Below are 23,456 nucleotides of genomic sequence, written 5' to 3'. Positions count from 1 at the left end.
TCCAGGGACTCCAGCTTTTCTGCTACATGCCAAATGACAAGCTGAAGTGGCCCGGCATGAGTGCGGGTGTGTGCGTAAATGCAATGGACTGGCACCCCATCCACAACTGGTTCTGATGCTGCTGAGCTTGGCTCCAGCACCCTGATGTTGTGGGGTTACTTTGATTTTATTGTTTACCGGAATGTGCTCTGTGTGGTAGGATGGGTGCTGTAACCATGGCAACTTCCTGAAGGAGTAATAAGGTCCTTCACCTCTGCCATGCTATTGGGTAGCAGCGTTCATATCCATCCATGTCTATCTTTTATTTAGCACCTTCTACATTTAGATAGATAGATAGATAGATAGATAGATAGATAGATAGATAGATAGATAGATAGATAGATAGATAGATAGATACTATATAATAGATAAATAGATAGATGTGGGCAGTGTTATATATAGATAAATAAATAATTCTAAAAGATGCGCTTTAATAAATATAATCTATATATAGATTTTAAATCTATAACAGCTATATTGAAATATGTTAATGACACTATATTATACAAAGATAAACAGATGCTAAAGGTGTTATGTGATAGAGGTAAGCAGTAGATAGATTTGAAAGGCACTATATAATAGATATGAAAGGTGCTTTACGATAGATGTGAAAAGTATTATATTATTGATATACAGTACACAGTAGATAGATGTGAAATTCACTACATAATAGGTAAACATATAAATGTGAGAGATGCTGTATAATTTAAATAAATTATATATACATATTTTATTTTATAATTATATATACACAGAGAGAGGGATTATATACGAGTAACATATATACGGGAATATGTTAATGACACAATATAAAATAGATATGAAAGGCACCATATAATATATCTGAAAGATGATTTCTAACAGATAGATGTGAAAGACACTATAAAGTAAATAGATGTGGAATGTGCTAAACAAATACAGACACAGATGGATAATAGATAGGCAGATGTGAAGGACACTATATAATAGACAAATGTGATTGGGATTAATAAAGTATCTATCTATCTATCTATCTATCTATCTATCTATCTATCTATCTATCTATCTATCTATCTATCTATTATATAGTGCCTTTCTATCTATCTATCTATCTATCTATCATATAGTGCCATCTATCCCATCTATCTATCTATCTATCTATCTATCTATCTATCTATCTATCTATCTATCTATCTATCTATCTATCTATCTCGATTTACCATCATGGCCTCCCCATTGATTTCACCGGACTCTTCAACGCTCCTGTAGATGTCTACTTGTATGAGATCCTGTGATGGTGTTAAAGGCACATGATGTCCGTCTATCCGTCGTCTGAGCATTTCAGCCCAGCTCAGGGTCCTAAAAGCAGCAGCGTCATCTAGTAGGGCCGGGTGCCAACGTGAGAGCAGCCTTGTAGGGGCCCCAGTCTATCATTGGGCCCACTTGTACCCCCCCATCACAACTGCCAGTACATCGGTGGGATGAGGGAGGACCGCGAGTGTCCCCATTGAAAGCACAAAAATCCGAAAGTGTGTGGTGACACCGGGGCTGATGCCATAGCAGACAGACTGATGACAGTGACAGCTACAGTAGACTAAAATGTTCAGAACCTCTTTTGGTCGACTTGACCGGTGACTTTTTCAAATTTGTTTAAATTAGGCAAGCACAGGAAGACGGGACGAGACGTGGCCATCAAGATCATAGACAAGCTGCGGTTTCCAACAAAACAGGAAAGCCAGCTGCGCAATGAAGTGGCAATTTTACAGGTAATGAGGGAACAAGGAAGATAAAAGCAAAAAGGCCAAGTCATCGTTGGCACGTAAGAACACAATGGTGACGCCTTGTTATTTGTCAAACAGAGACTGAGTGGCAGTAGCTAGTCTCAGTGTGTGTGTGTGTGAGAGACGGGGAGGCACTAGAGCTTTATTAAGACTTTGACTTAATTGCATTATTGTATAAAAAAATGAGCACAATTTGAACAAACCTAATTTGAAGCAATCTTTCATTGTCAGTAGCAAGAAATGCAGTCATTATGGTTAAATTATATTAAATCATGACTGCACAGTTGGAAACATTGTGGATTTATTAAGCAAACAGCCTCCTCCACTTTGGGTTGGAGAGATGCCTGTCACTCTCCAGACGCCGGCGGGTGCGCTAATTGAACTCCTTTGTTTACTCCTCTTTAGAACCTCCATCATCCCGGCGTCGTCAACTTGGAGTGCATGTTTGAGACTCCCGAACGCGTGTTTGTTGTCATGGAAAAGCTCCATGGAGACATGCTGGAGATGATCTTATCCAGCGAAAAGGGACGACTGCCAGAGCGCATCACCAAGTTTCTAATCACTCAGGTAGGCAATCGATAAAGTGGAGTGGGCGCCTGTGAGTTAAGGGTGAAAGAAGGAGAACAGTCTTTGAAAGACGCCGGGCGCCGTCAGTGGGCCACATGGCACCTGGATATACAAAATGTGATAGCACTGCACACCGATCTAGTAAAATCCATGGAAAGTGTAAAAGGAATTGTGCAAACACACAATGTGGAGACCACCAGAAAGAACCATCAGTATTCTCTTTACCAATCTGGCCATCATATAACTCTATCGAGTGTCTCAGAGTAGGAAAGCGGCTCAAAAATCTCCGAGTGACGTCTCCAACATGGTCCTACTCTAAGGAGACGGAGTAGTAGCCTTGGCTCAGTTGTCCTTCATCATCCCTGCTTATCAGTCCCAGCACCGTCGTATCATCCGCAAAGCCCCCCCAATGTCAATGTCATTTTGCTGACCCCCCTTTTGCTTTAATGACAGCCGTGAGTGTGTTGGGATTCTTCTCTATCAGCTTTGCACACCTACACTGAGCCCACTCAATATTTGCCCCCCGCTCTTCTTTACAGTTTAACTCTCCAAGTTTGGTCACATTGGCTGGTGAGCGTTGCTGGTCTGCTATCTTCAGATCTTTCCACAGATTTTCAGTGTGGAGCTCTGACTGGCCGCACCAGGACATTCACTTTCTTCTCCTTCAGCCACTCAATTTTGCTGTGTGCTTCGGGTTGCTGTCGTGTTGTGAGGTGAACATTCTGCCCATCTTCACCTTTCTGGCAGAGGGTAGCAGGTTTTCCTCAAGTATTTGACGGTATTTTGCCCCATCCATTTTTCCTTCTACAAGGCCCCCCACAACAGGATGCTGCCCCCTCCATGCTTTACTGTAGGTATGGTGTGTTATGGATGGTGAGCTGCATTGGTGTACCGTCTGATGTTGAGGCCAAATAGTTTGATTTTGGTCCCATCTGACCAGAAGATCTTTTTTCACTTGACATCAGAATTTTCAAGGTGCCTTCTGGCAAAGCTCAAACGCGCCTTCACGTGGCCTTTCTTGAGAAGTGTGACCCTCCTGAACAAGCCACAATTGTGGAGCGCTTGTGAAATTGTTGTCACATGCACACCATCAATGACCACTCTGTGCCATCAAATCCTGTAACTCCTTCAAAGTGGCCATTAGGTCTCTTGGTAGCCTCTCTTCCCAGTTTCCTCCTTGCTCTTCCATCCAGTTTGGAGGGTCCTAGTGGTACCAAACACTTCTTTATGATGGACTTTACTGGGCTTCTTGGGATTGATAAAGCCTTTGAGATGTTTTGGTCTCCATCTCCTGCCTTATGTCTGTCCACAACTCTATCCCTGAGATCTTTTGAAAGTGTCTGGCCACCCATAGTTGGTAGAGCAACTGACAGCAAACAACTAAGCAAGGGAATGAATGGACCAGGAACAGCTTCACTAATCACACTCATTACAGTTGATCAATGGTGGAAGCCAGAAACCGCAATGGCAATGGTGGGCACTGACACCTGATGGAGTTTAGAAGGTATCCTTTATTAATCTCAGGATTTCTTGTTTTTTATTTTTTTATCATTCTTCTGAACTGTAGCTGTGATGTCTTTCACTTGGATTTTAGAGACTGCATTGAGTAAGTAAAGCTGGCAAGAAATATTGGTTTGTGTGTTTACATGTAGAATAAAAGGCAAAAAAAATTGGAAAAAAAATAGCTTTTCTTGTGGGCGGCACGGTGGCACGGTGGCACAGTGGTAGCGCTGCTGCCTCGCAGTTAGGAGATCTGAGTTCACTTCCCGGGTCCTCCCTGCGTGGAGTTTGCAGGTTCTCCCCGTGTCTGTGTGGATTTCCTCCCAAAGACATGCAGGTTAGGTGCATTGGTGATCCTAAATTGTCCCTGGTGTATGTGCCCTGTGGTGGGCTGGCGCCCTGCCCAGGCCTTGTTTCCTGCCTTGTGCCCTGTGCTGGCTGGGATTGGCTCCAGCAGATCCCCGTGACCCTCTGTTAAGATATGGCGAGTTGGACGATGACTGACTGACCTTTTCTTGTTTTCTAAACTTAAAGATGCTTTACTTCACCTTCAGTACGCTCTAAACCTACGGTGCTTCACGTTGTGTTACATTCTATTGGGCACGTTAAGGCCCGGTTTAAAATCGTGTGCCCTCCATGCCTTATGGTCAAAGAGACAATAAACTAATTCAATTCTGCTTTTGGGGGGCCTCCAAGGCCCTCCCATATGACTATGCGCAAATATGTAGGCAAACATTTCATTTAACTTAAATAACTAGCAAATGGCTCTTACATAGAAGTTTTGTGAAGAAGCAACTTGGACTTGAAAAATTCAGTGAACGAAGGTTGTTGAAAGTCTGCTTCGGCGGTTTGGCCTTTTTTTTTTTTTTTTGAGACTCAAGCCCCCAAATTCCCTTTCTTGTGGCTTCCACAAGTCAAATGACTCCCATGTGTTCGGGGTGAATTACAGGAAACAGAATTTAGCCAACTGTCCCCAAACTCAGCAGGCAGGCAATGGGACATGTAGGGGTAGGCAGGCATTACGTGAAGGCCAAGTTGTTAAAAAGCCCCCTCTCCTTGTCACCTTTTGTTTTCTTTCAGATTCTTGTAGCATTGCGGCACCTCCACTTCAAGAATATCGTGCACTGTGACCTCAAGCCGGAGAATGTGCTCCTCGCCTCTGCTGATCCGTTCCCACAGGTAAGCAGGCGACACTCCCTCTGGGTTTTCACGTAACGTACAGTATGGCTGACTTTATCGCTGTGTATTAGCGGGGCCAGTTTAATTCACGAGTGTAATGTTGTTCAACACGTCAAGCACTGAGGACATATTCTGACCGGTGTAGTGGGGTAGCCCACAGAAACAAGATGGGAGAAACAGGACAGCGGGACGGCCACAAGAGACTGGAGTCCCGACAGTAAGGAAGGGAGTGCTGAGGTCAACCATTAACACTTGGGAGTTAGACATTGATATAGCGCCTCTCTAGCTACTCAAAGTGCTTTCCATTGACCGTGGGGAGCCATTTCAGCCACCGCAGCCCATGTGCAGCTGTGAATCTGGTGAACTGTCACAATCGGAGAGGTGTCACGGCCAACACCTTCACGAGGAACGAGCACAGAGCAGCAGGTCCCGTGCAGGACAAATCTTCACACTCAGCACGATACTCTCAAGCAGGGGCCTCATTGATCAAAAAAAAAATATAAAAGAAACAAGCTGGAGTAGACAACTTCACCCCAAAAATCTTTGTAACCCTGTAACTCTGACCCATCCATATGTAACATTTCGGAAAAACTGGGAAATGACGACACCCTCGATCAAGTAGGGAAAGGCAGCTGGACCAGCAAAATGACGATTCGCATGAACAACATTAGAACATCAGAACAATATGGACGAGAACAGGCCATTCAGCCCAACAAAGCTCGCCAGTCCTTTCCACTAATTTCTTCCAAAAAACATCAAGTCGAGTTTTGAAAGTCCCTAAAGTCTTACTGTCCACCACACTACTTGGTCGCTTATTCCAAGTGTCTATCGTTCCTTGTGTAAAGAAAAACTTCTTAATGTTTGTGTGAAATTTAACCTTAACAAGTTTCCAACTGTGTCCCTGTGTTCTTGATGACCTCATTTTAAAGTCACTGTCTCGATCCACTGGACTGATGCCCTTCATCATTTTAAACTCTTCAGTCAGGTCTCCTCTTCATCACTATAAAGGCTCAGCTCTTTTAATCTTCTCTCATAACTCAGCCCCTGTAGCCCTGAATCAGCCTAGTCGCTCCTCTCTGGGCCTTTTCTTGAGCTGCTTGTCCTTTTAGTAGCCTGGAGACCCAAACTGCCCCCTGGACTCCAGACGAGGCCTCACCAGTGAGCTATAAAGACTTGAGCAGAACCTCCTGTGACTTGTACTCCACACGTCAAGGCGCTATATAACCTGACAGTCTGTTAGCCTTCTTAATGGCTTCTGAACACTGCGATAGCTTAGTGTCCACTTCAACTCCTAAATCCTTCTCCTAAGGTGGACTCTCGATTTTCAGACCTCCCATTGTGTATTCAGACCTCACATTTTTACTTCCTATGTGTAATTCTTGACATTTATTGACATAAATGTCAATAAATCTTCCACAAATCTGTCCAAGGCTGTCTGTTATCCAAGCCCTTCTGTGATGATATAACAGATTCCAAATGATCTGCTAATCCACCTATCTTGGTATCATCTGCAAACTTAACCAGCTTGTTCCTTATATTCCTATTCAAATCATTTATAGATATATATAAATACTAGAGGCCTCTAACCCCTGCTCGCTGCGCTCTCCAATCCCTGGGCCTGCGCTACGTGCTAGCCACTCAGGACCTCTGTCACTCACGTATGCGGAAGCGAATGTACAATTTAAACAGATTGCTATTTTCATGAGTATTGTTCCATATACATAATAGATCTAAATATTTTACATTACAGTGAGTAATTAACCATAGTAAAAATAGTAAAATGTAATAATTTGAAAGTAAATTATGTTTCATGTTGCGTTAGAGTTTTTCATTACGTTATACGATTTCGTTCTGTTTGGATTTGAAATTAACACGCAAATACTTTTTAAACTTACACTTTTACTGTAAAACTTCAGTATAAACAATTTGTTGAATTCAATTTTCGTGACTATCTCATTCAATTTTGATTCTGTGTTTGGACTTTCATTGTGACAATACCACATATAACTTCTTTCTCTCTAATAAATAAAATGACTTTCTCGAATGTTTGTCCCTGTGATTTGTTAATTGTCTTTGCAATAGCTATTCTAATGGGAAACTGTAAACACTTTAATACGAATGGCATATCAAGATCTCCTTTGGTATCTAATGTTATCCCCTGAAGATCGACTACATTACCTTTCTTGGATACATCCTTCTTTCTACAGTAATTTGTGTGTAGGATGACCAATTGGTGTTATTGGTTGTAGATATTCTTTGTGATATTGTAAGTTGTTGTTTTCCTCTTCCGCACCATCACCACCAACTGTTCCATCATAGTCTGTTGATACACATTTAACCAATTTGCTGTGTAACCGATCGACAATTTTCAAGGTTAATTCGGTTGACTTCATCATTTCTCGGTGCTAGGATTACCCGTGTACTCATTTCTTCTGTTGATAACCCTTCGGGATGAAATTCTTCAATAAGATTTGGACATAATACGTCTTCTTTAATTGGGAACTTAAAGTGAGGAAAATGTAAAAATTTATAAGAGCTGAGAGCACAAGAACTGTGTCTGACAAAAGCATTCACACGAATGAGATGTGAGAGGACTGTGGGCCTGTTCGAATACCATTGAAAGAAGTGCAGGACTTGAGAAAATCTCATGGCAAAAGTCTTGTCTCATGGGACTTGAAATTTTTTCTTTGAAAAAGTCTCGTCTCAGGATTTCCTTTTACAATATAGAGACAATTCAACAATAATTCATTTATTATTTGGTACGTAGACCTGACATGACATATCACACCTCAAAGGTGATAAATATGATGCACTGACGGTCCCTTACATATTTCATGCCTTTGGAGTTTTGACCCGAGCCAAGAATTCCCTCATAGTAAGGGTTTGTACTAAATTTTGAACTACAGATCTGTCTACAACAGGAGTGGGCAAAGTCTTTCCTGGAGGGCCTCAGAGGTTTACTCCAGGGAAGCTGCCATCTAATGTCTTGAGGGAGACAGTGTCCAAAAGTTGATGCCTTCCCCCATCCTTCCATTCTCAAGACGTCCCGGCTGGGCTCAGTTGCTGGCCATCTCTTACACCAGGAAAGAGATTGTTTCATGTAGAGCACTGAAGACCTATACAGTTTAATGGTGGCCACCGCAAAGAAATCCCAATATACTAAATTGGACTGGACAGTTGAAAGAGACTGAGATCCGAGTAAGCAGATAACAAACATTTTATTCTGGGATAGTACGTCTAAAGAAGGGGAAACATTGTGGGATATTTTATCTTACAAGGAAACAGAACTTGAGTGGACATTGTGCGATATTTTTGGTCCATGATTTTTGCGTTATTTGTATACAGTATGTGTTGGAAGGGGTGGGGGGGCAGTTTCGGAATTCGCACAGGTCTGGGGGAATTTGTGTGATTTGTATATATATGTCATTAATTACATTTTGATTCTCTGTTCCGTTTCACTGGGTCATGTTTTTGTATAAAAATCAGTTTTATTAGTTGATTTAATCCTTTGGCACTGCAGGAAGGCAGTTTGGGGTTGACGTGCAATCCGTATTTAACCCATCACGATAAACGTGGTGAATCATAACCGCTACAAGGTCATTCTCATATCCGGGATTTGTTTTTTCCTCTTTCTAAGGATATCACCCAAATGATTTGAAGTCTAAAATGGAGGACTACTTCTCAGTCCTTCACTTTTTTCTCTTCTCTTCACTTTCCTTTCAAGTCTTTAATTAAACTAAATTCATTATAAATACACACAGGTGTAAATGGGAACAAACTAGATGGAGAACCGCTGGCATCTTTTGTCTTTTGCACCTTATTGCTATTTGAATTTCCCCTTGGGATTAATAAAGTATCTATCTATCTATTTATCTCTCTATCAATAAAGAGCCATTAAAAACCGAGAATTCGTCTATTTAAGACTAAAATTAGCAATAAGGGATCAAAATCTTAATGAGCGACAGAACTACAATGCTGTCACTTGAGCGATAAGGGCTTCTTATTAAACAGTCAGGTCGGAACAAAAACCTGCAGCCATTGCAGCCCTCTGGGAATGACTTTACCCACCCCTGTTGATTTAGAAAGTATAAATAGCCCGTCTGGCATTAATAAATGGAGGACTGATCTTTAATCAATGTTTTAGAGAATACGGAGAGTGTAATTGTTTTTTTGTTTTTAAAACACTCGTTTTTGGAGATAAACATCACACATTATCATGTCCCGTTTAACCAAGACATGATTACATCATAGCCATATTGATTTAAATAAACTGTTCAAAGAAATGAAAGGAACATTTTGAAAACACATCAGATCTCAATGGGAACAAAAATCCCGCTGGCTATCTCTACTGATCTGGACTGATAAGGTGATGTGTGAGGAACGAAAGGATGGCACATCATTTGATGGAAATGAAACTGATGAACCTACAGAGGCCTGAATTCAAAGACACCCCAAAAATCAAAGGGAAAAAAATAATGTGGCATGGAAGGCAGGCAGGCAGGTAGACGAGTCCATTTGGCTGAAATGTCATTGCAGTAACTCCAAATCGTACTCAGTAGTTTGTATGCCCCCCCTCCACCTCATGCCTGACAATGTCCTAATGAGACCATGACGGATGGTTCCTGGGGGATCTCCTCCCAGATCTGGACCAGGGCATCACTGAGCTCCTGGAAAGTCATAAGGTCCCACCCAGAGGTCTTCTATTGGATTGAGGTCAGGTAAGTGAGCGTGGGGGGCAGTCAATGGTATCGATTCCTTCATCCTCTCGCCATTTGAGGCCAGGCAGTGTTGTGCACCAGGAGGAACCAGCATAGGGTCTGACAATGGGTCCGAGGATTTCATCCTGATACCTAATGACCTGTAGAAGTCTGTGCATCCCTCCATGGATATGCCTCTCCAGATTGACCATCACTAACCCCCCACCAAACCGGTCATGCTGAACGATGTTACAGGCAGCATAACATTCCCCATGGCTTCTCCATACCCTTTAACTTCTGTCACATGAGTTCTCATCTGTGAAAAGCACAGAGTGCCAATTCTGTTATTCTATGGCAAATGCCAGTTGAGCTCCACAGTGTCCACTAGAGGATGTTGGGCCCTCAGGCCCCCCTCATGAAGTTTGTTTCTGATTGTTTGAGATGTCAGAGACATTCACACCAGTGGCCTGCCTGCCTGCTTGCTTGAGATCTTTCTGTAGGCTCTGCCAGTGCTCATCCTGTTCCTCCTTGCCCAAAGCAGCAGATACCGGTGGGTCCAGCTGATGGGTTAAGAACCTTCAACGGCCCCGCTGTCCAGCTCTCCTAGAGGAACTGCCTGCCTCTCTCCTGGAATCTCCTCCATGCCTTTGAGACTGTGCTGGGACACACAGCAAATCTTCTGGCAATGATGTGCCATCCTGGAGAAGTTGTCGCACCTGTGCCAGTTCTGTAGGGTCCAGCTATGGCCTCATGCTACCAGTAGTGACACTGACCGTAGCCAAATGCAAAACGAGTGACAAAACAGATGACTTTCTAGCTCTGGTATTGAGTGAGCTGCATGTCGTCTTTGGGAATGTGAAGGAATCTTTTGGTTTTCAAGTTTTCTTGCCTTTTGATTCCCGGCTTATGGACTTTGGCTTAGTTTAAAGATTTAAGATTTATTTTGAATCACTTTGGTTTGCTTTTAGTGCATTCCTTTACAGATTTTTTTTTGTGTTGTTGTTAATATATCTTTAAATTATTCTAACACCGAGTGATTTTCTTATTGTGGATGAGGTTTTTTAAACAAATGGGCTTGACGGACTGAATGGTCTCCTCTCGTTTGTCATCTTTCTTCCTCTCCAACACAGTGGATTCAGCCAGCATTCAGACCCCTTCACCTTCTGCCTATCTATAGTGCTGTGATTTTATTTTTAAAGGATACATTTTTCCATTTCTGTCCATCGCCCTAATGGTAAAACTAGGCACTAACCCATCATGACAAAGTCAAAGCGTGAAGTTTCTGAATTTGTTATCTGTTATTCAGACCCTTAATTCCGTATTTTGTAGAAGCCCCCTTTGGCAGCAGTTCCAGCTTTCAAGTCTTCCTGTGTAAGCGTTACATGCCTGGATTTGGGCTTTGCATCCCGTTCTTCCTGGCAGATCCAGAAGATTCCTGGTCTGTAACCTGCCATCTTCAGGTCTCTCCACACGGGTTCTGTGGGCTTTTGCTGGGCCACTCAAGGACACCCCAGCATTGTCGTGGCTTGTTATGTTTCGGGTCATTGAACTGTTCCCCCACTCTTTCTTCGAGGACCTCTCTGCATTCATCTTTCCCTCTATTCTGACCAAGTTCCCCCGTAGCACGATGTTGCTATAAATGGCATTAGGCAGCTGGTGAGCAGTTCCCCGGCCATCACCAGATGCAGCACTTCAGGTTTGGTCTCATCAGACCAGACACCAGTTCATTTTCTCATGATCTTAGGTGTCCAAGCAGGCTGTTATATTCCTTAAACTCAAGAGTAACTTCACTCTGGCCTCACCACCATAAACACCTGATTGATGGAGTGCAGCTGAGATGGTTGCCCTTCCCACAGGTTCTTCCATCTCAGCCATTTTTTAGTGACCGTGGGCTACTTGGTCACCTCCTTGACCCAGGCGCTTCTTGCTTGGTTACTCAATTTGGGGAGAGCCCTGGTGGTCCCAAATGTCTTCCATGTCACAGTTCCCGAGGGCAGTGTGCTCCTGGAAACACTCAAACATTTAGAACTGGTTTGACCCTCTTGTCCTGATGTTGGTCTCCTCATGGTTTGACCGTGGAGGTGTACAGATGGCTCTTTGGACGCCACAGTTTTGTTTTTTTTTGTGAATCATGGGACCTTCTATGCACAGGGACACGTGTGACATTCTAAACGATTCATTTTGCCACAGGGGTACGGACTCCAGTCAAGTTCTAGAAACATCTCAGGAAGAACTCAAGTAAACAGGTAGCACAGTTTGGAGGGCCACCACAGTGAAATACATCCAGGAATGAGAGATTTCAGTTTTTGATGTTTAAGAAATTTGCAAACCATTCTGTGGACACGTCTTCAGTTTGTCAGGATGGGTGACTGAGTGCAGATTGATGGGTAAAAATGGCAAATGTGTCCCTTTCGAATGAAAGCCACAACACGATAACACGTGCAGGGGTCCGAAAATTTTTGTGAATCCCCTTAGAGCGCCTAACCTCCAGCGTGTCTCCAGCCTCGTCTTTTTTAATGTCTCCCTGCGGACTGTGGAGAGGAAACCTGCAAACGACATGACAGCTCAATATGAGACACGCCGCACTGTGCAATTATATTAGTAGTGAGCGGCTGACTCCACATCCAGAAGGAAGAAGAAAAGAAAAAACAAATAAAAACAAGCCGTGATTATATCATGCGGTACCGTTAATTATTTTGATTGTGAAGTGTGAGAATGAAAGTGTTTATGATGGGCGCTGCTCTGACTGGCTCTTCTCCTCCTTAATTATAAGCTCCATTTCTCTTCCCTCTCCGCGTTGTCTATAAGCACATTAGAGACGCGCGGCCCGATTGTTTCCTCCCTGCTTTGATGTTTCCTGTTGAACTTTTCTGTGAATCGCATCCCCCCCAATTCCCGATATCCTGTTATATCCTACTGTATGTGGAGTAGACATCGCAGTGAATGTGTCGATATGTCGTGTTTACATGGGAGGCCATCCTCAGCCCGGCCGTCATAAAGAACGGATGAAACAGTTCAGTAAATAAATCATCCATTAAAATGAGGTTAAAATCGCAGGCAGAAATCTGTGCTTTAAACAAAACAAAATGGCAAAAAACTCACCGAAATCTCCTGTGAGGGGTTAGCAGAGGAGACATGGGGTTTAGAAGATTGCCCCAAGAATAATTGTATTATTAAATTAAATTTATTAATAAATAGCACTTTTCTAATGCTCAAAGGTCATGGTTATCACCTGTCATCTCATTTTCTTAACTGCAGTAACAGCTGGCCAAGCAGATCAGCCCAGACTTCCCTGTCCTCATATTCCAGCACTTTCTAGGAAATTCCCAGGCATTCCCAATCCAGCTGAGTGGTGTAATTCCTCCAGCATGTCTTGGGTCTGCAGCAGGGTCACTGCCCATTATGACTTGCCTGGAGGGGCTCTCCTTATAATATGCCTCCTTGAGCTGGAGGACCAGCAACTCCATTCTGAGACTCTCAAGCAATGGCTGAACTTCTCACTCCGTCACAGCACAAAAAAAAACTCATTTCTGCCACTTGTGCTCACAATCTCATTCTTTTGGCCATAACTGAGGACGGGGAACTATGTCGACCAGTAAACCGAGAGTTTGGACTTTAGACAATTGTCAATTCCAAGTTCCTTTTTGCCATTACTTGTGAACAACATCCAGAGATACTTGAACATCTCCATTAAGGGCAGCCAGCCCAAAAAAAAAGCTGAAAAGAAAGTTTGGTCATATCTGAGGAAAAATGAGGACCTGAGACTTGGAGCTGCTGATCGTCATCCTAGCTGCTTCACATCCCATAATAACAGTAACAGCAATACAGTACATTTGATTTATATAGCATCTTTCAAATGCTCAATTTGCTCCATTATTGTTTTTTTAATCCTATAATAATAATAATAATAATAATAACAATAAATCATATTTGCATAGCTCTACTCCTATCCTCAAAACACTTCATTAGTACTATTCTAAAAAGCCTACAATTGGCCAGCATCCCATAATAATTATTTCATAGTAGTAAAACCTTCCTTATGTTCAAAACACTGTATTATTATTTAAAGATGCCTAAAATAGTCAGAAAGCGCATCATAACAATGATATTAAGCACCTTATTTAAATAGTACTTTTTCTACCTCAGAGTGCATTATTATTATTATTATTATTATAAAAAGGCTACAAAAACAATCAATCTATTGCTACCAATTACGTTATCTTCTATCTATCTATCTATCTATCTATCTATCTATCTATCTATCTATCTATCTATCTATCTATCTATCTATCTATCTATTTGTCTGTCTAACCCAAGTGAACAGAATAGCAGGTGTCAGAGATGTTAATGCAATTCCAAAGGTTTCTCTAATAACTAATTAGTATTTTAAATGATTAATTAAGGAGAAACTCATGGTGCTGATCATTATGACAGTGAAGGTATGGCTGCTGAAAACAGGGCTTTGCAGCTCTATGGCAATATTAATTATTGGTCATTTCAGGCAGTACTGACCAATAGCAACACTCGTAATATCTCAGCTTTATTTTTAAATCATATTAATTTATGGGGTCCTTTCATCGGAGCAACGTTTCAGCCGTGGCATGGCCAAATGGGGAGGCAGCTTGATGGATGAGGTCTCCAGGACTCTAAAAATATCCAAACCTAATTATGTCATATCATCTACTGTTAAACCGTACTTCTAAAATTTTTATTATTATGCTGTCTTAAGGAATTGTTCTGTTCTGTATATTGTATTATATTGTCCCCCTACTTTTGACACCTACTGCACGCCCAACCTACCTGAAAAGGGGTCTCTCTTTGAACTGCCTTTCCCGAGGTTTCTTCCATTTTTCCCTACAAGGTTTTTTTTGGGAGTTTTTCCTTGTCTTCTTAGAGGGTCAAGGCTGGGGGGCTGTCAAAAGGCAGGGTCTGTTAAAGCCCATTGCGGCACTTCCTGTGTGATTTTGGGCTATACAAAAATAAACTATATTGTATTGTATTGTATTGTATTAATGGCATTTAGCATAAAAAGATATCAATTTCTTTGAAAAACATGCACGTTTCTGGAGGTGTCCTCACTTTTTTGACTGGTCGTGTATTTGAGTGTAAAACTGAAACTGTAAATCATGCTCAATGACAAACATAGATGTTAAACAAACGAGGACCTAAAATAGAGACTTGTGAAACAACCTTGAGCAGCGTGAGACTTGTGCCTTCCAATGGACATGAAGCGTGTGCTGTCAGAGTGGAAGGACCTGAGCAGGGTCACAGATTCCAAGATGGCGCTGGAGACGGGAGAGGTGAATGTTTTAATCTGTCGTTTCAAAAGCAGCCCTGGGCTCAGGGAGGAGTAGAATATGCACAAGACCAGAGTGGGCAGAGCGCAGCAGGGGTCCCTTATGCCGTATTTCTCCTTCCTTGTCTTCTCATATTTTAAACCTACAGTATGTCTGTATAAGCTGATTGTTTGGATGGGTCGCGAGGACATTAAGATTCACGCTGGCCGAAGACGGTGATTTGTTTGTTTTTTGACTGGGACCCCAGGAGCACACACACTCACACACAGAGACACCGATAAAGCGGCTCCAAGGATCTATAAATAGCGTATCTGTTAAACAAAGAAGGGAAAGAAGCAATTGTTAATCAAACAATGCACACGTAAAAGCTCTCCCCAATTCTCTGACGGTGATAATAATTTACAAATGAAATCAAACCAAACACTCGGCACAGAGCGCTCACGAGCCAGTCCAGCAGGTACGGATGATGGAGAGAACGAATCGATGTGCCAACAGCTGAACAGTTTCCATGAATGTTATGAAAGTTTGGTCTGAGTGCCGTGGCCCATCACACAGACGCAGGTGGCACAAGTCCAAGCACACCTGAGGGTTATTTACAATTTCAGGGTCCCAATAAGCACAAACATACTCTTTCTTTTCTTTCTTTTCCCCATCTTTATTTTTCTCTCTCTCTCTCTTTTCTTCTCTTCTCTTTCTCCTCCACTCTCCTCGGCCAGCTTCTTCCTCCTCCTCCTATTCCTGACTTTGTCTTCTGGCCCCTTATATAAGACACCAGGATGTGCTTGGTGATGAACTTCTGGGTGTGGTGGAAGTGCTGTCCTCTAGGGCTCAGTGTCTACTGCAGCACCTCCTGGTGGTGCCCATGGACCCCAACAGGGCTTCATCAAACTGCAACTCCCATGGAGCCCTGTGGGAGTCCGAGGCACCTCTATCATCTTGCGTTCCAGGGGAGGTAATGATGTTCCGGTCACATCTCCTTCCCTGCTCCTTCCGGTGGGGTGTGGAGGCGTCCATGACAGTGTGTCCCAGTTCTTGCGTGAAGATCTGTAGAAGTTGGAAGTGCTCCATGGACGGAGATGTTTACCAGCTCAGGTGACATCTCATGATCAAGTAGACACAGGACAAGCACATAAATCCAGAGTGAATCTCTAGTCCAGCGGTGGTTCTGCTCCAGAGTCAGGGTGAGAAGCATAGAAGTGAATACACACAGCTGATCTTCAACTCCTTGGTGTCTTTTTGGCTCCTATCTAAAGAGATCACTTCATTTTCCTTCTTCCCAGCATTCCCTGTGATACTCAGACGCTACCCAATGGTGCAATAATACCGGGTCTGCTGGGAGTTGTAGTCAAATGAAGTAACGCTGCTACATGTCGATTCACAATTTCCCTCTATGGGATAATAAAGTTAAAGTTGAGTTGACTCGAGGAGTCCTAACACACGGGTGACGGGTCTTTTTGTGTTCTTTTTTTTTCCCAGGTCAAGCTGTGCGACTTTGGTTTTGCGAGGATCATTGGGGAGAAGTCTTTCCGCCGGTCCGTCGTTGGCACACCAGCATACCTGGCCCCAGAGGTTCTGAGGAACAAAGGCTACAACAGGTCGCTGGACATGTGGTCCGTAGGCGTCATCATTTACGTCAGCCTAAGTGGCACATTCCCGTTTAATGAGGACGAGGACATTCACGATCAGATCCAGAACGCTGCCTTCATGTATCCCCCGAACCCCTGGAAGGAGATTTCACAAGAAGGTAGGCGTCAGTATTTCTGCAGAATGCGTTTCTCTTGGGCTCTGAATGGCATCCTTACACTGTGAGATTTTCAAGACAGTTTGGAACGTTTTCCCACCCACTTGTTTGATGCTTGATAAATACGGGCACAGTGGTTAAGAATTTGTGGCTGAACTTGACAAAGACTGTGGACTCACGACCGCCATCAGGGCATTTACATGCGAACACATAACCGGGTTAAGATAAATAACTCAGTTAAGGTAGAAACCAAATCTCTTAAAAACCGGTGCGTCCATGGGCGAGCAATCTTCTGGATTTGGGCGAAACGTTTTGATGTCATTAAACTGCACGACAAAAAGTTAAACTTTATCATCGACCACGGCGGAATCAAAAATAACCCTGACGCCGGTGATTATTTTCTTGTGCTGTACAAATACGTTCAGTCAGATTGAGGCTTTGTTTGTCGGCTTCTGTTACCGGATTGCACACAGCAAACTCCCCTCTGCTTGGCTGTGCAATCGTGCCCTGAGACGGACCGCCATACCGGTACGTGTGCTTCTTACCTCACAGCCAGTGTCACGGAATAATAATAATAATAATAATAATACAAAAATTGTATCAGGCTACTCGTTACTCAACCAAGTAATCACACTACATAATGCATGTTACTTTTACTGTGTTGGCTGTGAGACTGAGCCCCTTGAAGGACCACCATACCAGTAGGTGTGCTTCTTGCCTCACAGCCATTGTTGTATTATAATAATAATAATAATAATAATAATAATAATAATAATAATAATGCAAAACTTGCGTCAGGTTACTCGTTACTTTGAAAAGCAATCGGACTACGTAATGCGTGTTACTTTTACCGCATTGGCTATGTGACTGAGCCCCGTGAAGGACCACCGTACCAGCACATGTGCTTATTACCTCACAGCCAGTGTCTCGGAATAATAATAATAATAATAATAATAATAATGATAATAATAATGCAAAACTTGCATCAGGTTACTCGTTACTTTAACGAGTAATCGGGCTACGTAATTCACGTTACTTTTACTGTGTTACCCAACTGCTTTTAAAATTATGCTGTCCGTTCGTTCAGCTCATCGACGTAAATTTCGAGATTTCTGAAATGTTGAGACAGCAGAAGGACTAATGCAATCGCCTGAATATTTGCCTGTACTCGTGGATGCTGAAAATGCTGGCGAAGCAAACGCATGCGCAGGCTGACAGAGAGCAATAGACATGCGCGGACTATGAAGTCTTTAACAGTATCTCAGTGGCCGCATCCTCGACTTAATTGCGCAGAAATCTAGTTCTGTTAATCAGGTTTCTCAGAGGCAAAAAACCTGATTTCTCAAACCGGAATACGAGTTTGCATGGCATTTTAAAAATCAGGTGTGAGTGAATGAGGCGGCGTCCCAATCGGAATGGACTCTGTTCTCTCGTCTTGCCAGGAGGTTACGTATAAAGTAGCTGTCGTCAAAACAGCATCCCTGGGCTGTCACTTTAAAAGGCCATCCATTTTGTACTACGGTAACACATCAAATGGCCGACCTGCTCTGATTGTATCCCACCCAGCCGCTCCATCAGAGATCACTTAACCTTCGGCGAGCAGAACAACTTGGCAGGTGGGCACATTTGAGTACCGAGAAGACTCATTGGTTATTTCTGGCCATTAAAGGTGCTTTGTGATAAGCTATTTGTTTAATAAAGGACTCTGTTTGTAGCAGTTAGGTGAAGCGTTTGGGGCTCTGCTGCGCCCCCAGAGGCCACACTGTATTATTGAGGTGCAGGCGAATGTGCTGCATGACACCTGACAGGGCTTGATCCATTTTGCAAGGAAGAAGAAGAAGGAGGAATGGCAGAGCTGACAGAGAGAGACCTGGGCACACAAACATGGCTGCCATCTACTCAATGTCGGCTTGAATAACTGCGCCATGTTTTTTATTTGTAATTGACTGAGACCACTTCGCAGAGATCCGTTTTATTTTTTTTTTTACATTAGGGAGTCTTTTTTCTACCCATTGGTGGGATTCAAAGTCAGATAAGAATAAAATGTGAAAGACCACCAAGCAGGTGGAGACTTTGTGTAGGCACAGCCGGCCTTAGGTGGATGGCGGGGTCTGTAAAATGAACTGTGTGGGTGCCGACTGAGTTTCAGACAGAAACGTTTTCCCCTGTGATGTGATCTTTGACGAATATTCTTGTTGTCATTGCAGCAATTGATCTAATTAACAACTTGTTGCAAGTGAAAATGAGGAAACGCTACAGCGTTGACAAGTCTCTTAGCCATCCCTGGCTGCAGGTAAGCTTTTCTTTTCTTTTTTTTTTCTGTTCCACTTAAATATTTATTTTCTGTGTAAAAATGTGATTTGTACTTACATATTAATAATTCTACTGTACAGAAGTCTTAGGACCCCTAGGTGTTTGAATATTAATGTTTTCTCTAATTTTTTTATTTTGGTCATCTCAATAATTAGTGCCAGTCTTCTTGATTCTGTATGTCTAGTGTGGTCATCTGAGAGAATAACAGGCTCCAAAGAAAAGGAATTTTTGGTGGTGCCAACCTGGCTGTCCCCATTTACTTCTAAGTTCAAACCAAAAGAAAAACGCACAGTGGCATTAAATGGGCACAAAACTATCACCAGGGGAATAAGGTGGCTGGGCTTTCTGAATGTCACTGAGCTCCACAGTACGGGTCCCTCCTTCCGGGTGGTCGAGCTCTTAGAGCCCAGGGACCAGGAGGGGCGGAGTCAGTTGCCCTCACTTGGGCGGGTTCTCTTTGTACTGTGGAGGAAGAAAAGGACAAGATGGTGGCAGCGCCCACTCCCGGCCCTCTTGAACTAGGAGGGCGATCTCCTGACACACATGCGTGAGACACTAGATAGGCAAAGGATATGCCCGGGTGAGGTGCCAGCTGGACTTGGAGCAGCGTCAGCTAGGGCCGAACAAGCCGATCCTTGAGTGACAGTCCTTGGTACAGGTTCCAATTCCTTCCTCACTCTCGTCTTTACCCACCCTCAGGTTCTCTTCTTTTCATACAGCAAGTCACCCGGGCACCCCCATCATCTGCCTTTTCTTCCCAGGTGACCACACTGATGCCAGCAGACATCCTTAAAATTTGACAAAAAGTTCTTCATTAAAGTGTTATGAAGAGTGAGTGCCAACACAAGTTCTAATATCATCTTTGACTCACCTCTCGTATATCAGAATCAGTGTCATTAATGTAAATCAGAATAAGGACGGACCCCCGGGGGTCTCCTCTTAATCAGTGCTCTTTGTCTCTTCTAGTTTGCAAATTCATCTTCCTCCCATTTCCCGTTTTCTCTTCAGGACTATCAGACGTGGCTCGACCTGAGGGAGCTGGAGTGCAAAATGGGAGAGCGCTACATCACCCACGAGAGCGACGATTCCCGGTGGGAGCAGTTTGCAGGCGAGCACGGACTGCAGTACCCGGCGCACCTCGTCGGCCGGCGGACACAAGGTGGCGAAGGAGGCCTGGAGACGCAGCAAGCCGAGCTGCGGGCCCTCAGCGAGCGGCTCAGCATCTTGTAGGGCAGGACGCGCCGACCCGCCACACTGTGCAATTTTTTCCGAAAGGGTTGTTGGCCTTTTTTCCCTTCGGCCCTTTTTTGTTTTTTTTTTTTTTGTTTCTTTTAAAAACCCCTCTCGAAGGGTCCACGTCTGCGGTTTTCTTCTTGGGGTGTCAAAGCAGCCGCGGCAGCCTCCTGAATTTGGTTTGTTTTTACACAAGGAATGTTGTTAAGTGTGCCTTTGATAGATTGTCACCTCGGCGGAAGGTGTTCGTCAATGCTTTTAATAATAGCTCCTTATATTTGAATGAATTTATATTAACAGTATTGTAACTAGTGTGTTGAATGGGCTGCCGTTTAACAAGCTTTTTCGTTCAAACCTCACGTAAGGCCGGGGAGGATCCCGCTCCACACCCATGGATCGTACCCTGCTGTACTGTTCCAGCTGAAGTGCTTTATGTAACAAAGAAGCCTCGATGCCTTAGTCACATTGCTGGGTACATCACCAATCCGATGACAATGACATCCTGTAAATCACGGGTCTTCATCCAGTTTCACTGACGTTCGGTTGGACGGAATGTATCCACGTTTTCGTTTTTTACCGCGTTCTGGTCTCGCTCAGTTTGATTGTTTTCATTGCAGTACGGTGGAGTAGCCACCCCTCCATTCGTGTCACTTGTTTGCTTGCTGTGTGATGTTGTGCCTCATCATTTTCTCCCCCATTGTGATGAGTAGGACCCTCCTTTTAACCATTCACCAGTTTGTGCCTGTCTGTGGCTGAGATGGCGGCTCATCTGGTGTACCAGAGTAAGGAGACTTTGAGACCGAGTCGATCGTCTCAGAACCGCAAGGTCGGACGGGTCGACTATAAGGAGAGATTACTGTCAAAGCACAAAGGGGAGAGCAGTTGGAACAAGCAGGGTCCACAAACCAAAGGCTAAGAGGAGGACAAATGGGGTCATCGTCGAGGACAAGCGAAAGATCTCAAACAAAGGAATCGTCAGAGAAACTAGCGGATGTTTACTTTCAAGGAAGACAATACACACACGTGGCTCACCCTTAAATGAGATGTTATTTTGATCTTTATTTTTTCATTCATTTTGTATCTTGTTCCTCATCCTGAGCAGATTCTGTGTGTCTTTTCTGGGGGTTTTGTAACTCAGAACTTCAGGTTTCAAAGTCAAATGTCATGTTTGATGCATTAAAATCTATTCGCATTTTCCTACAGGACCATTCTATTTCTTCTGTGGTGTCCACTTATCCCCGGGGCATCAAGGGGTCATTTAGGTGAGGGGTTCAAAGGTCCGAGTGTCTGGGCTGGCCCAGACTATTGAAGGACCAGGGGAGAGAGGGAGTATTATCAGGACTGTTTCTCCCACCGGGGCCTTGGTTTCCAGCGGGGCCTACTGGGGTCCGTGGCCACCACCAGGGGAAGACACTCATTGGGCACCTATAAAGGGAGCCAGTCGATGGCCGGATTGGGGAGGAAGAGGACAAAGCCTGAGGAGGAGGAGGAGGAGGGACTGGATTGTGTTGTGTGTTGGTGATTTGTGCACTGTAAATAAACCGTGTTCGGGGTCTCCCGCCTGTCTGTGTCGGGGTTAGGGTGCTTGTACACAGCCCACAACTGGCATCTCAGATGGGACTCGAACCTACAGTCCCTGGCTTAGGATCAATTGTATATAGTGGATGTACATATATATATATATATATATATATACTGTGGTGGGGTGGAACCACATAAGACAAGTACCAACCTAACAACAACAAAAGTCCGGTAATTTTTGGGTCCCCCCTCGTATATACACTCACTTAAAGGATTATTAGGAACACCTGTTCAGTTTCTCATTAATGCAATTATCTAATCAACCAATCACATGGCAGTTGCTTCAATGCATTTAGGGTGTGGTCCTGGTCAAGACAATCTCCTGAACTCCAAACTGAATGTCAGAATGGGAAAGAAAGGTGATTTAAGCAATTTGGAGCGTGGCATGGTTGTTGGTGCCAGACGGGCCGGTCTGAGTATTTCACAATCTGCTCAGCTACTGGGACCCCACCGGGTACCACTCATCTCCACTACAAATAGGAAAAAGAGGCTACAATTTGCACAAGCTCACCAAAATTGGACAGTTGAAGACTGGAAAAATGTTGCCTGGTCTGATGAGTCTCGATTTCTGTTGAGACATTCAAATGGTAGAGTCAGAATTTGGCGTAAACTGAATGAGAACATGGATCCATCATGCCTTGTTACCACTGTGCAGGCTGGTGGTGGTGGTGTAATGGTGTGGGGGATGTTTTCTTGGCACACTTTAGGCCCCTTAGTGCCAATTGGGCATCAGCTACCTGAGCATTGTTTCTGACCATGTCCATCCCTTCATGACCACCATGTACCCATCCTCTGATGGCGACTTCCAGCAGGATAATGCACCATGTCACAAAGCTCGAATCATTTCAAATTGGTTTCTTGAACATGCCAATGAGTTCACTGTACTAAAATGGCCCCCACAGTCACCAGATCTCAACCCAATAGAGCATCTTTGGGATGTGGTGGAACGGGAGCTTCGTGCCCTGGATGTGCATCCCACAAATCTCCATCAACTGCAAGATGCTATCCTATCAATATGGGCCAACATTTCTAAAGAATGCTTTCAGCACCTTGTTGAATCAATGGCACGTAGAATTAAGGCAGTTCTGAAGGCGAAAGGGGGTCAAACACCGTATTAGTATGGTGGTCCTAATAATCCTTTAGGTGAGTGTATATATATACTCCTCACAAGTCAGTGTGCCAAGTGCCATCAGTCTGGAAGGTTGTGCTTGTGTTCAGTGAATTTTGTAAAAGTAGTTTTGTGCAAGCGTCATTTTTTTACGATGGCCGATTATCGTGAGCAATGTGCGGCAGTGAAATTTAGTTTTCTTCTTGAAAAAAGTGTTACAGAAACTATTGTTATTGAAACGGTATGACAACCCTGAACCACCCACCCTACTCACCGGATTTAGCTCCGTGTGATTTCTTTTTGTTCCCTCGGATGAAAAAAGACTTGAAAGGAAGGCATTTTGCTGACGTCGAAAAGGTAAAACAAGAAACAACCAGAGCATTAATGGACATTACTTCAGACGAATTTCAAAAATGTTTCGAACAATGGAACAAACGGTTA

At 43.6% G+C, this 23,456-nt stretch overlaps 1 protein-coding gene across 3 annotated transcripts in view; it reads left to right on the top strand.

Annotated features, from left to right (window-relative positions):
* The window catches only part of prkd1 (protein kinase D1), a 266,398-nt gene extending 244,877 nt beyond the window's left edge, over positions 1-21,521 (top strand). For all 3 annotated transcript variants that reach the window (XM_039741300.1, XM_039741299.1, XM_039741301.1), the window contains 6 exons: positions 1,678-1,784; positions 2,205-2,366; positions 4,947-5,045; positions 16,516-16,783; positions 18,988-19,073; positions 20,102-21,521. In XM_039741300.1, the coding sequence (XP_039597234.1) occupies positions 1,678-1,784; positions 2,205-2,366; positions 4,947-5,045; positions 16,516-16,783; positions 18,988-19,073; positions 20,102-20,323 (944 nt within the window). In that variant the 3' untranslated portion in view covers positions 20,324-21,521. The remainder of the gene's footprint in view (positions 1-1,677; positions 1,785-2,204; positions 2,367-4,946; positions 5,046-16,515; positions 16,784-18,987; positions 19,074-20,101) is intronic.
* The last annotated feature ends 1,935 nt before the right edge of the window (positions 21,522-23,456 follow it).

The sequence above is a fragment of the Polypterus senegalus genome, chromosome 18, assembly GCF_016835505.1.
Source record: "Polypterus senegalus isolate Bchr_013 chromosome 18, ASM1683550v1, whole genome shotgun sequence".
NCBI lineage: Eukaryota > Metazoa > Chordata > Cladistia > Polypteriformes > Polypteridae > Polypterus > Polypterus senegalus.
Note: the sequence above shows the minus strand (reverse complement) of the source record. Positions and strands in the feature narration are given on the sequence as shown.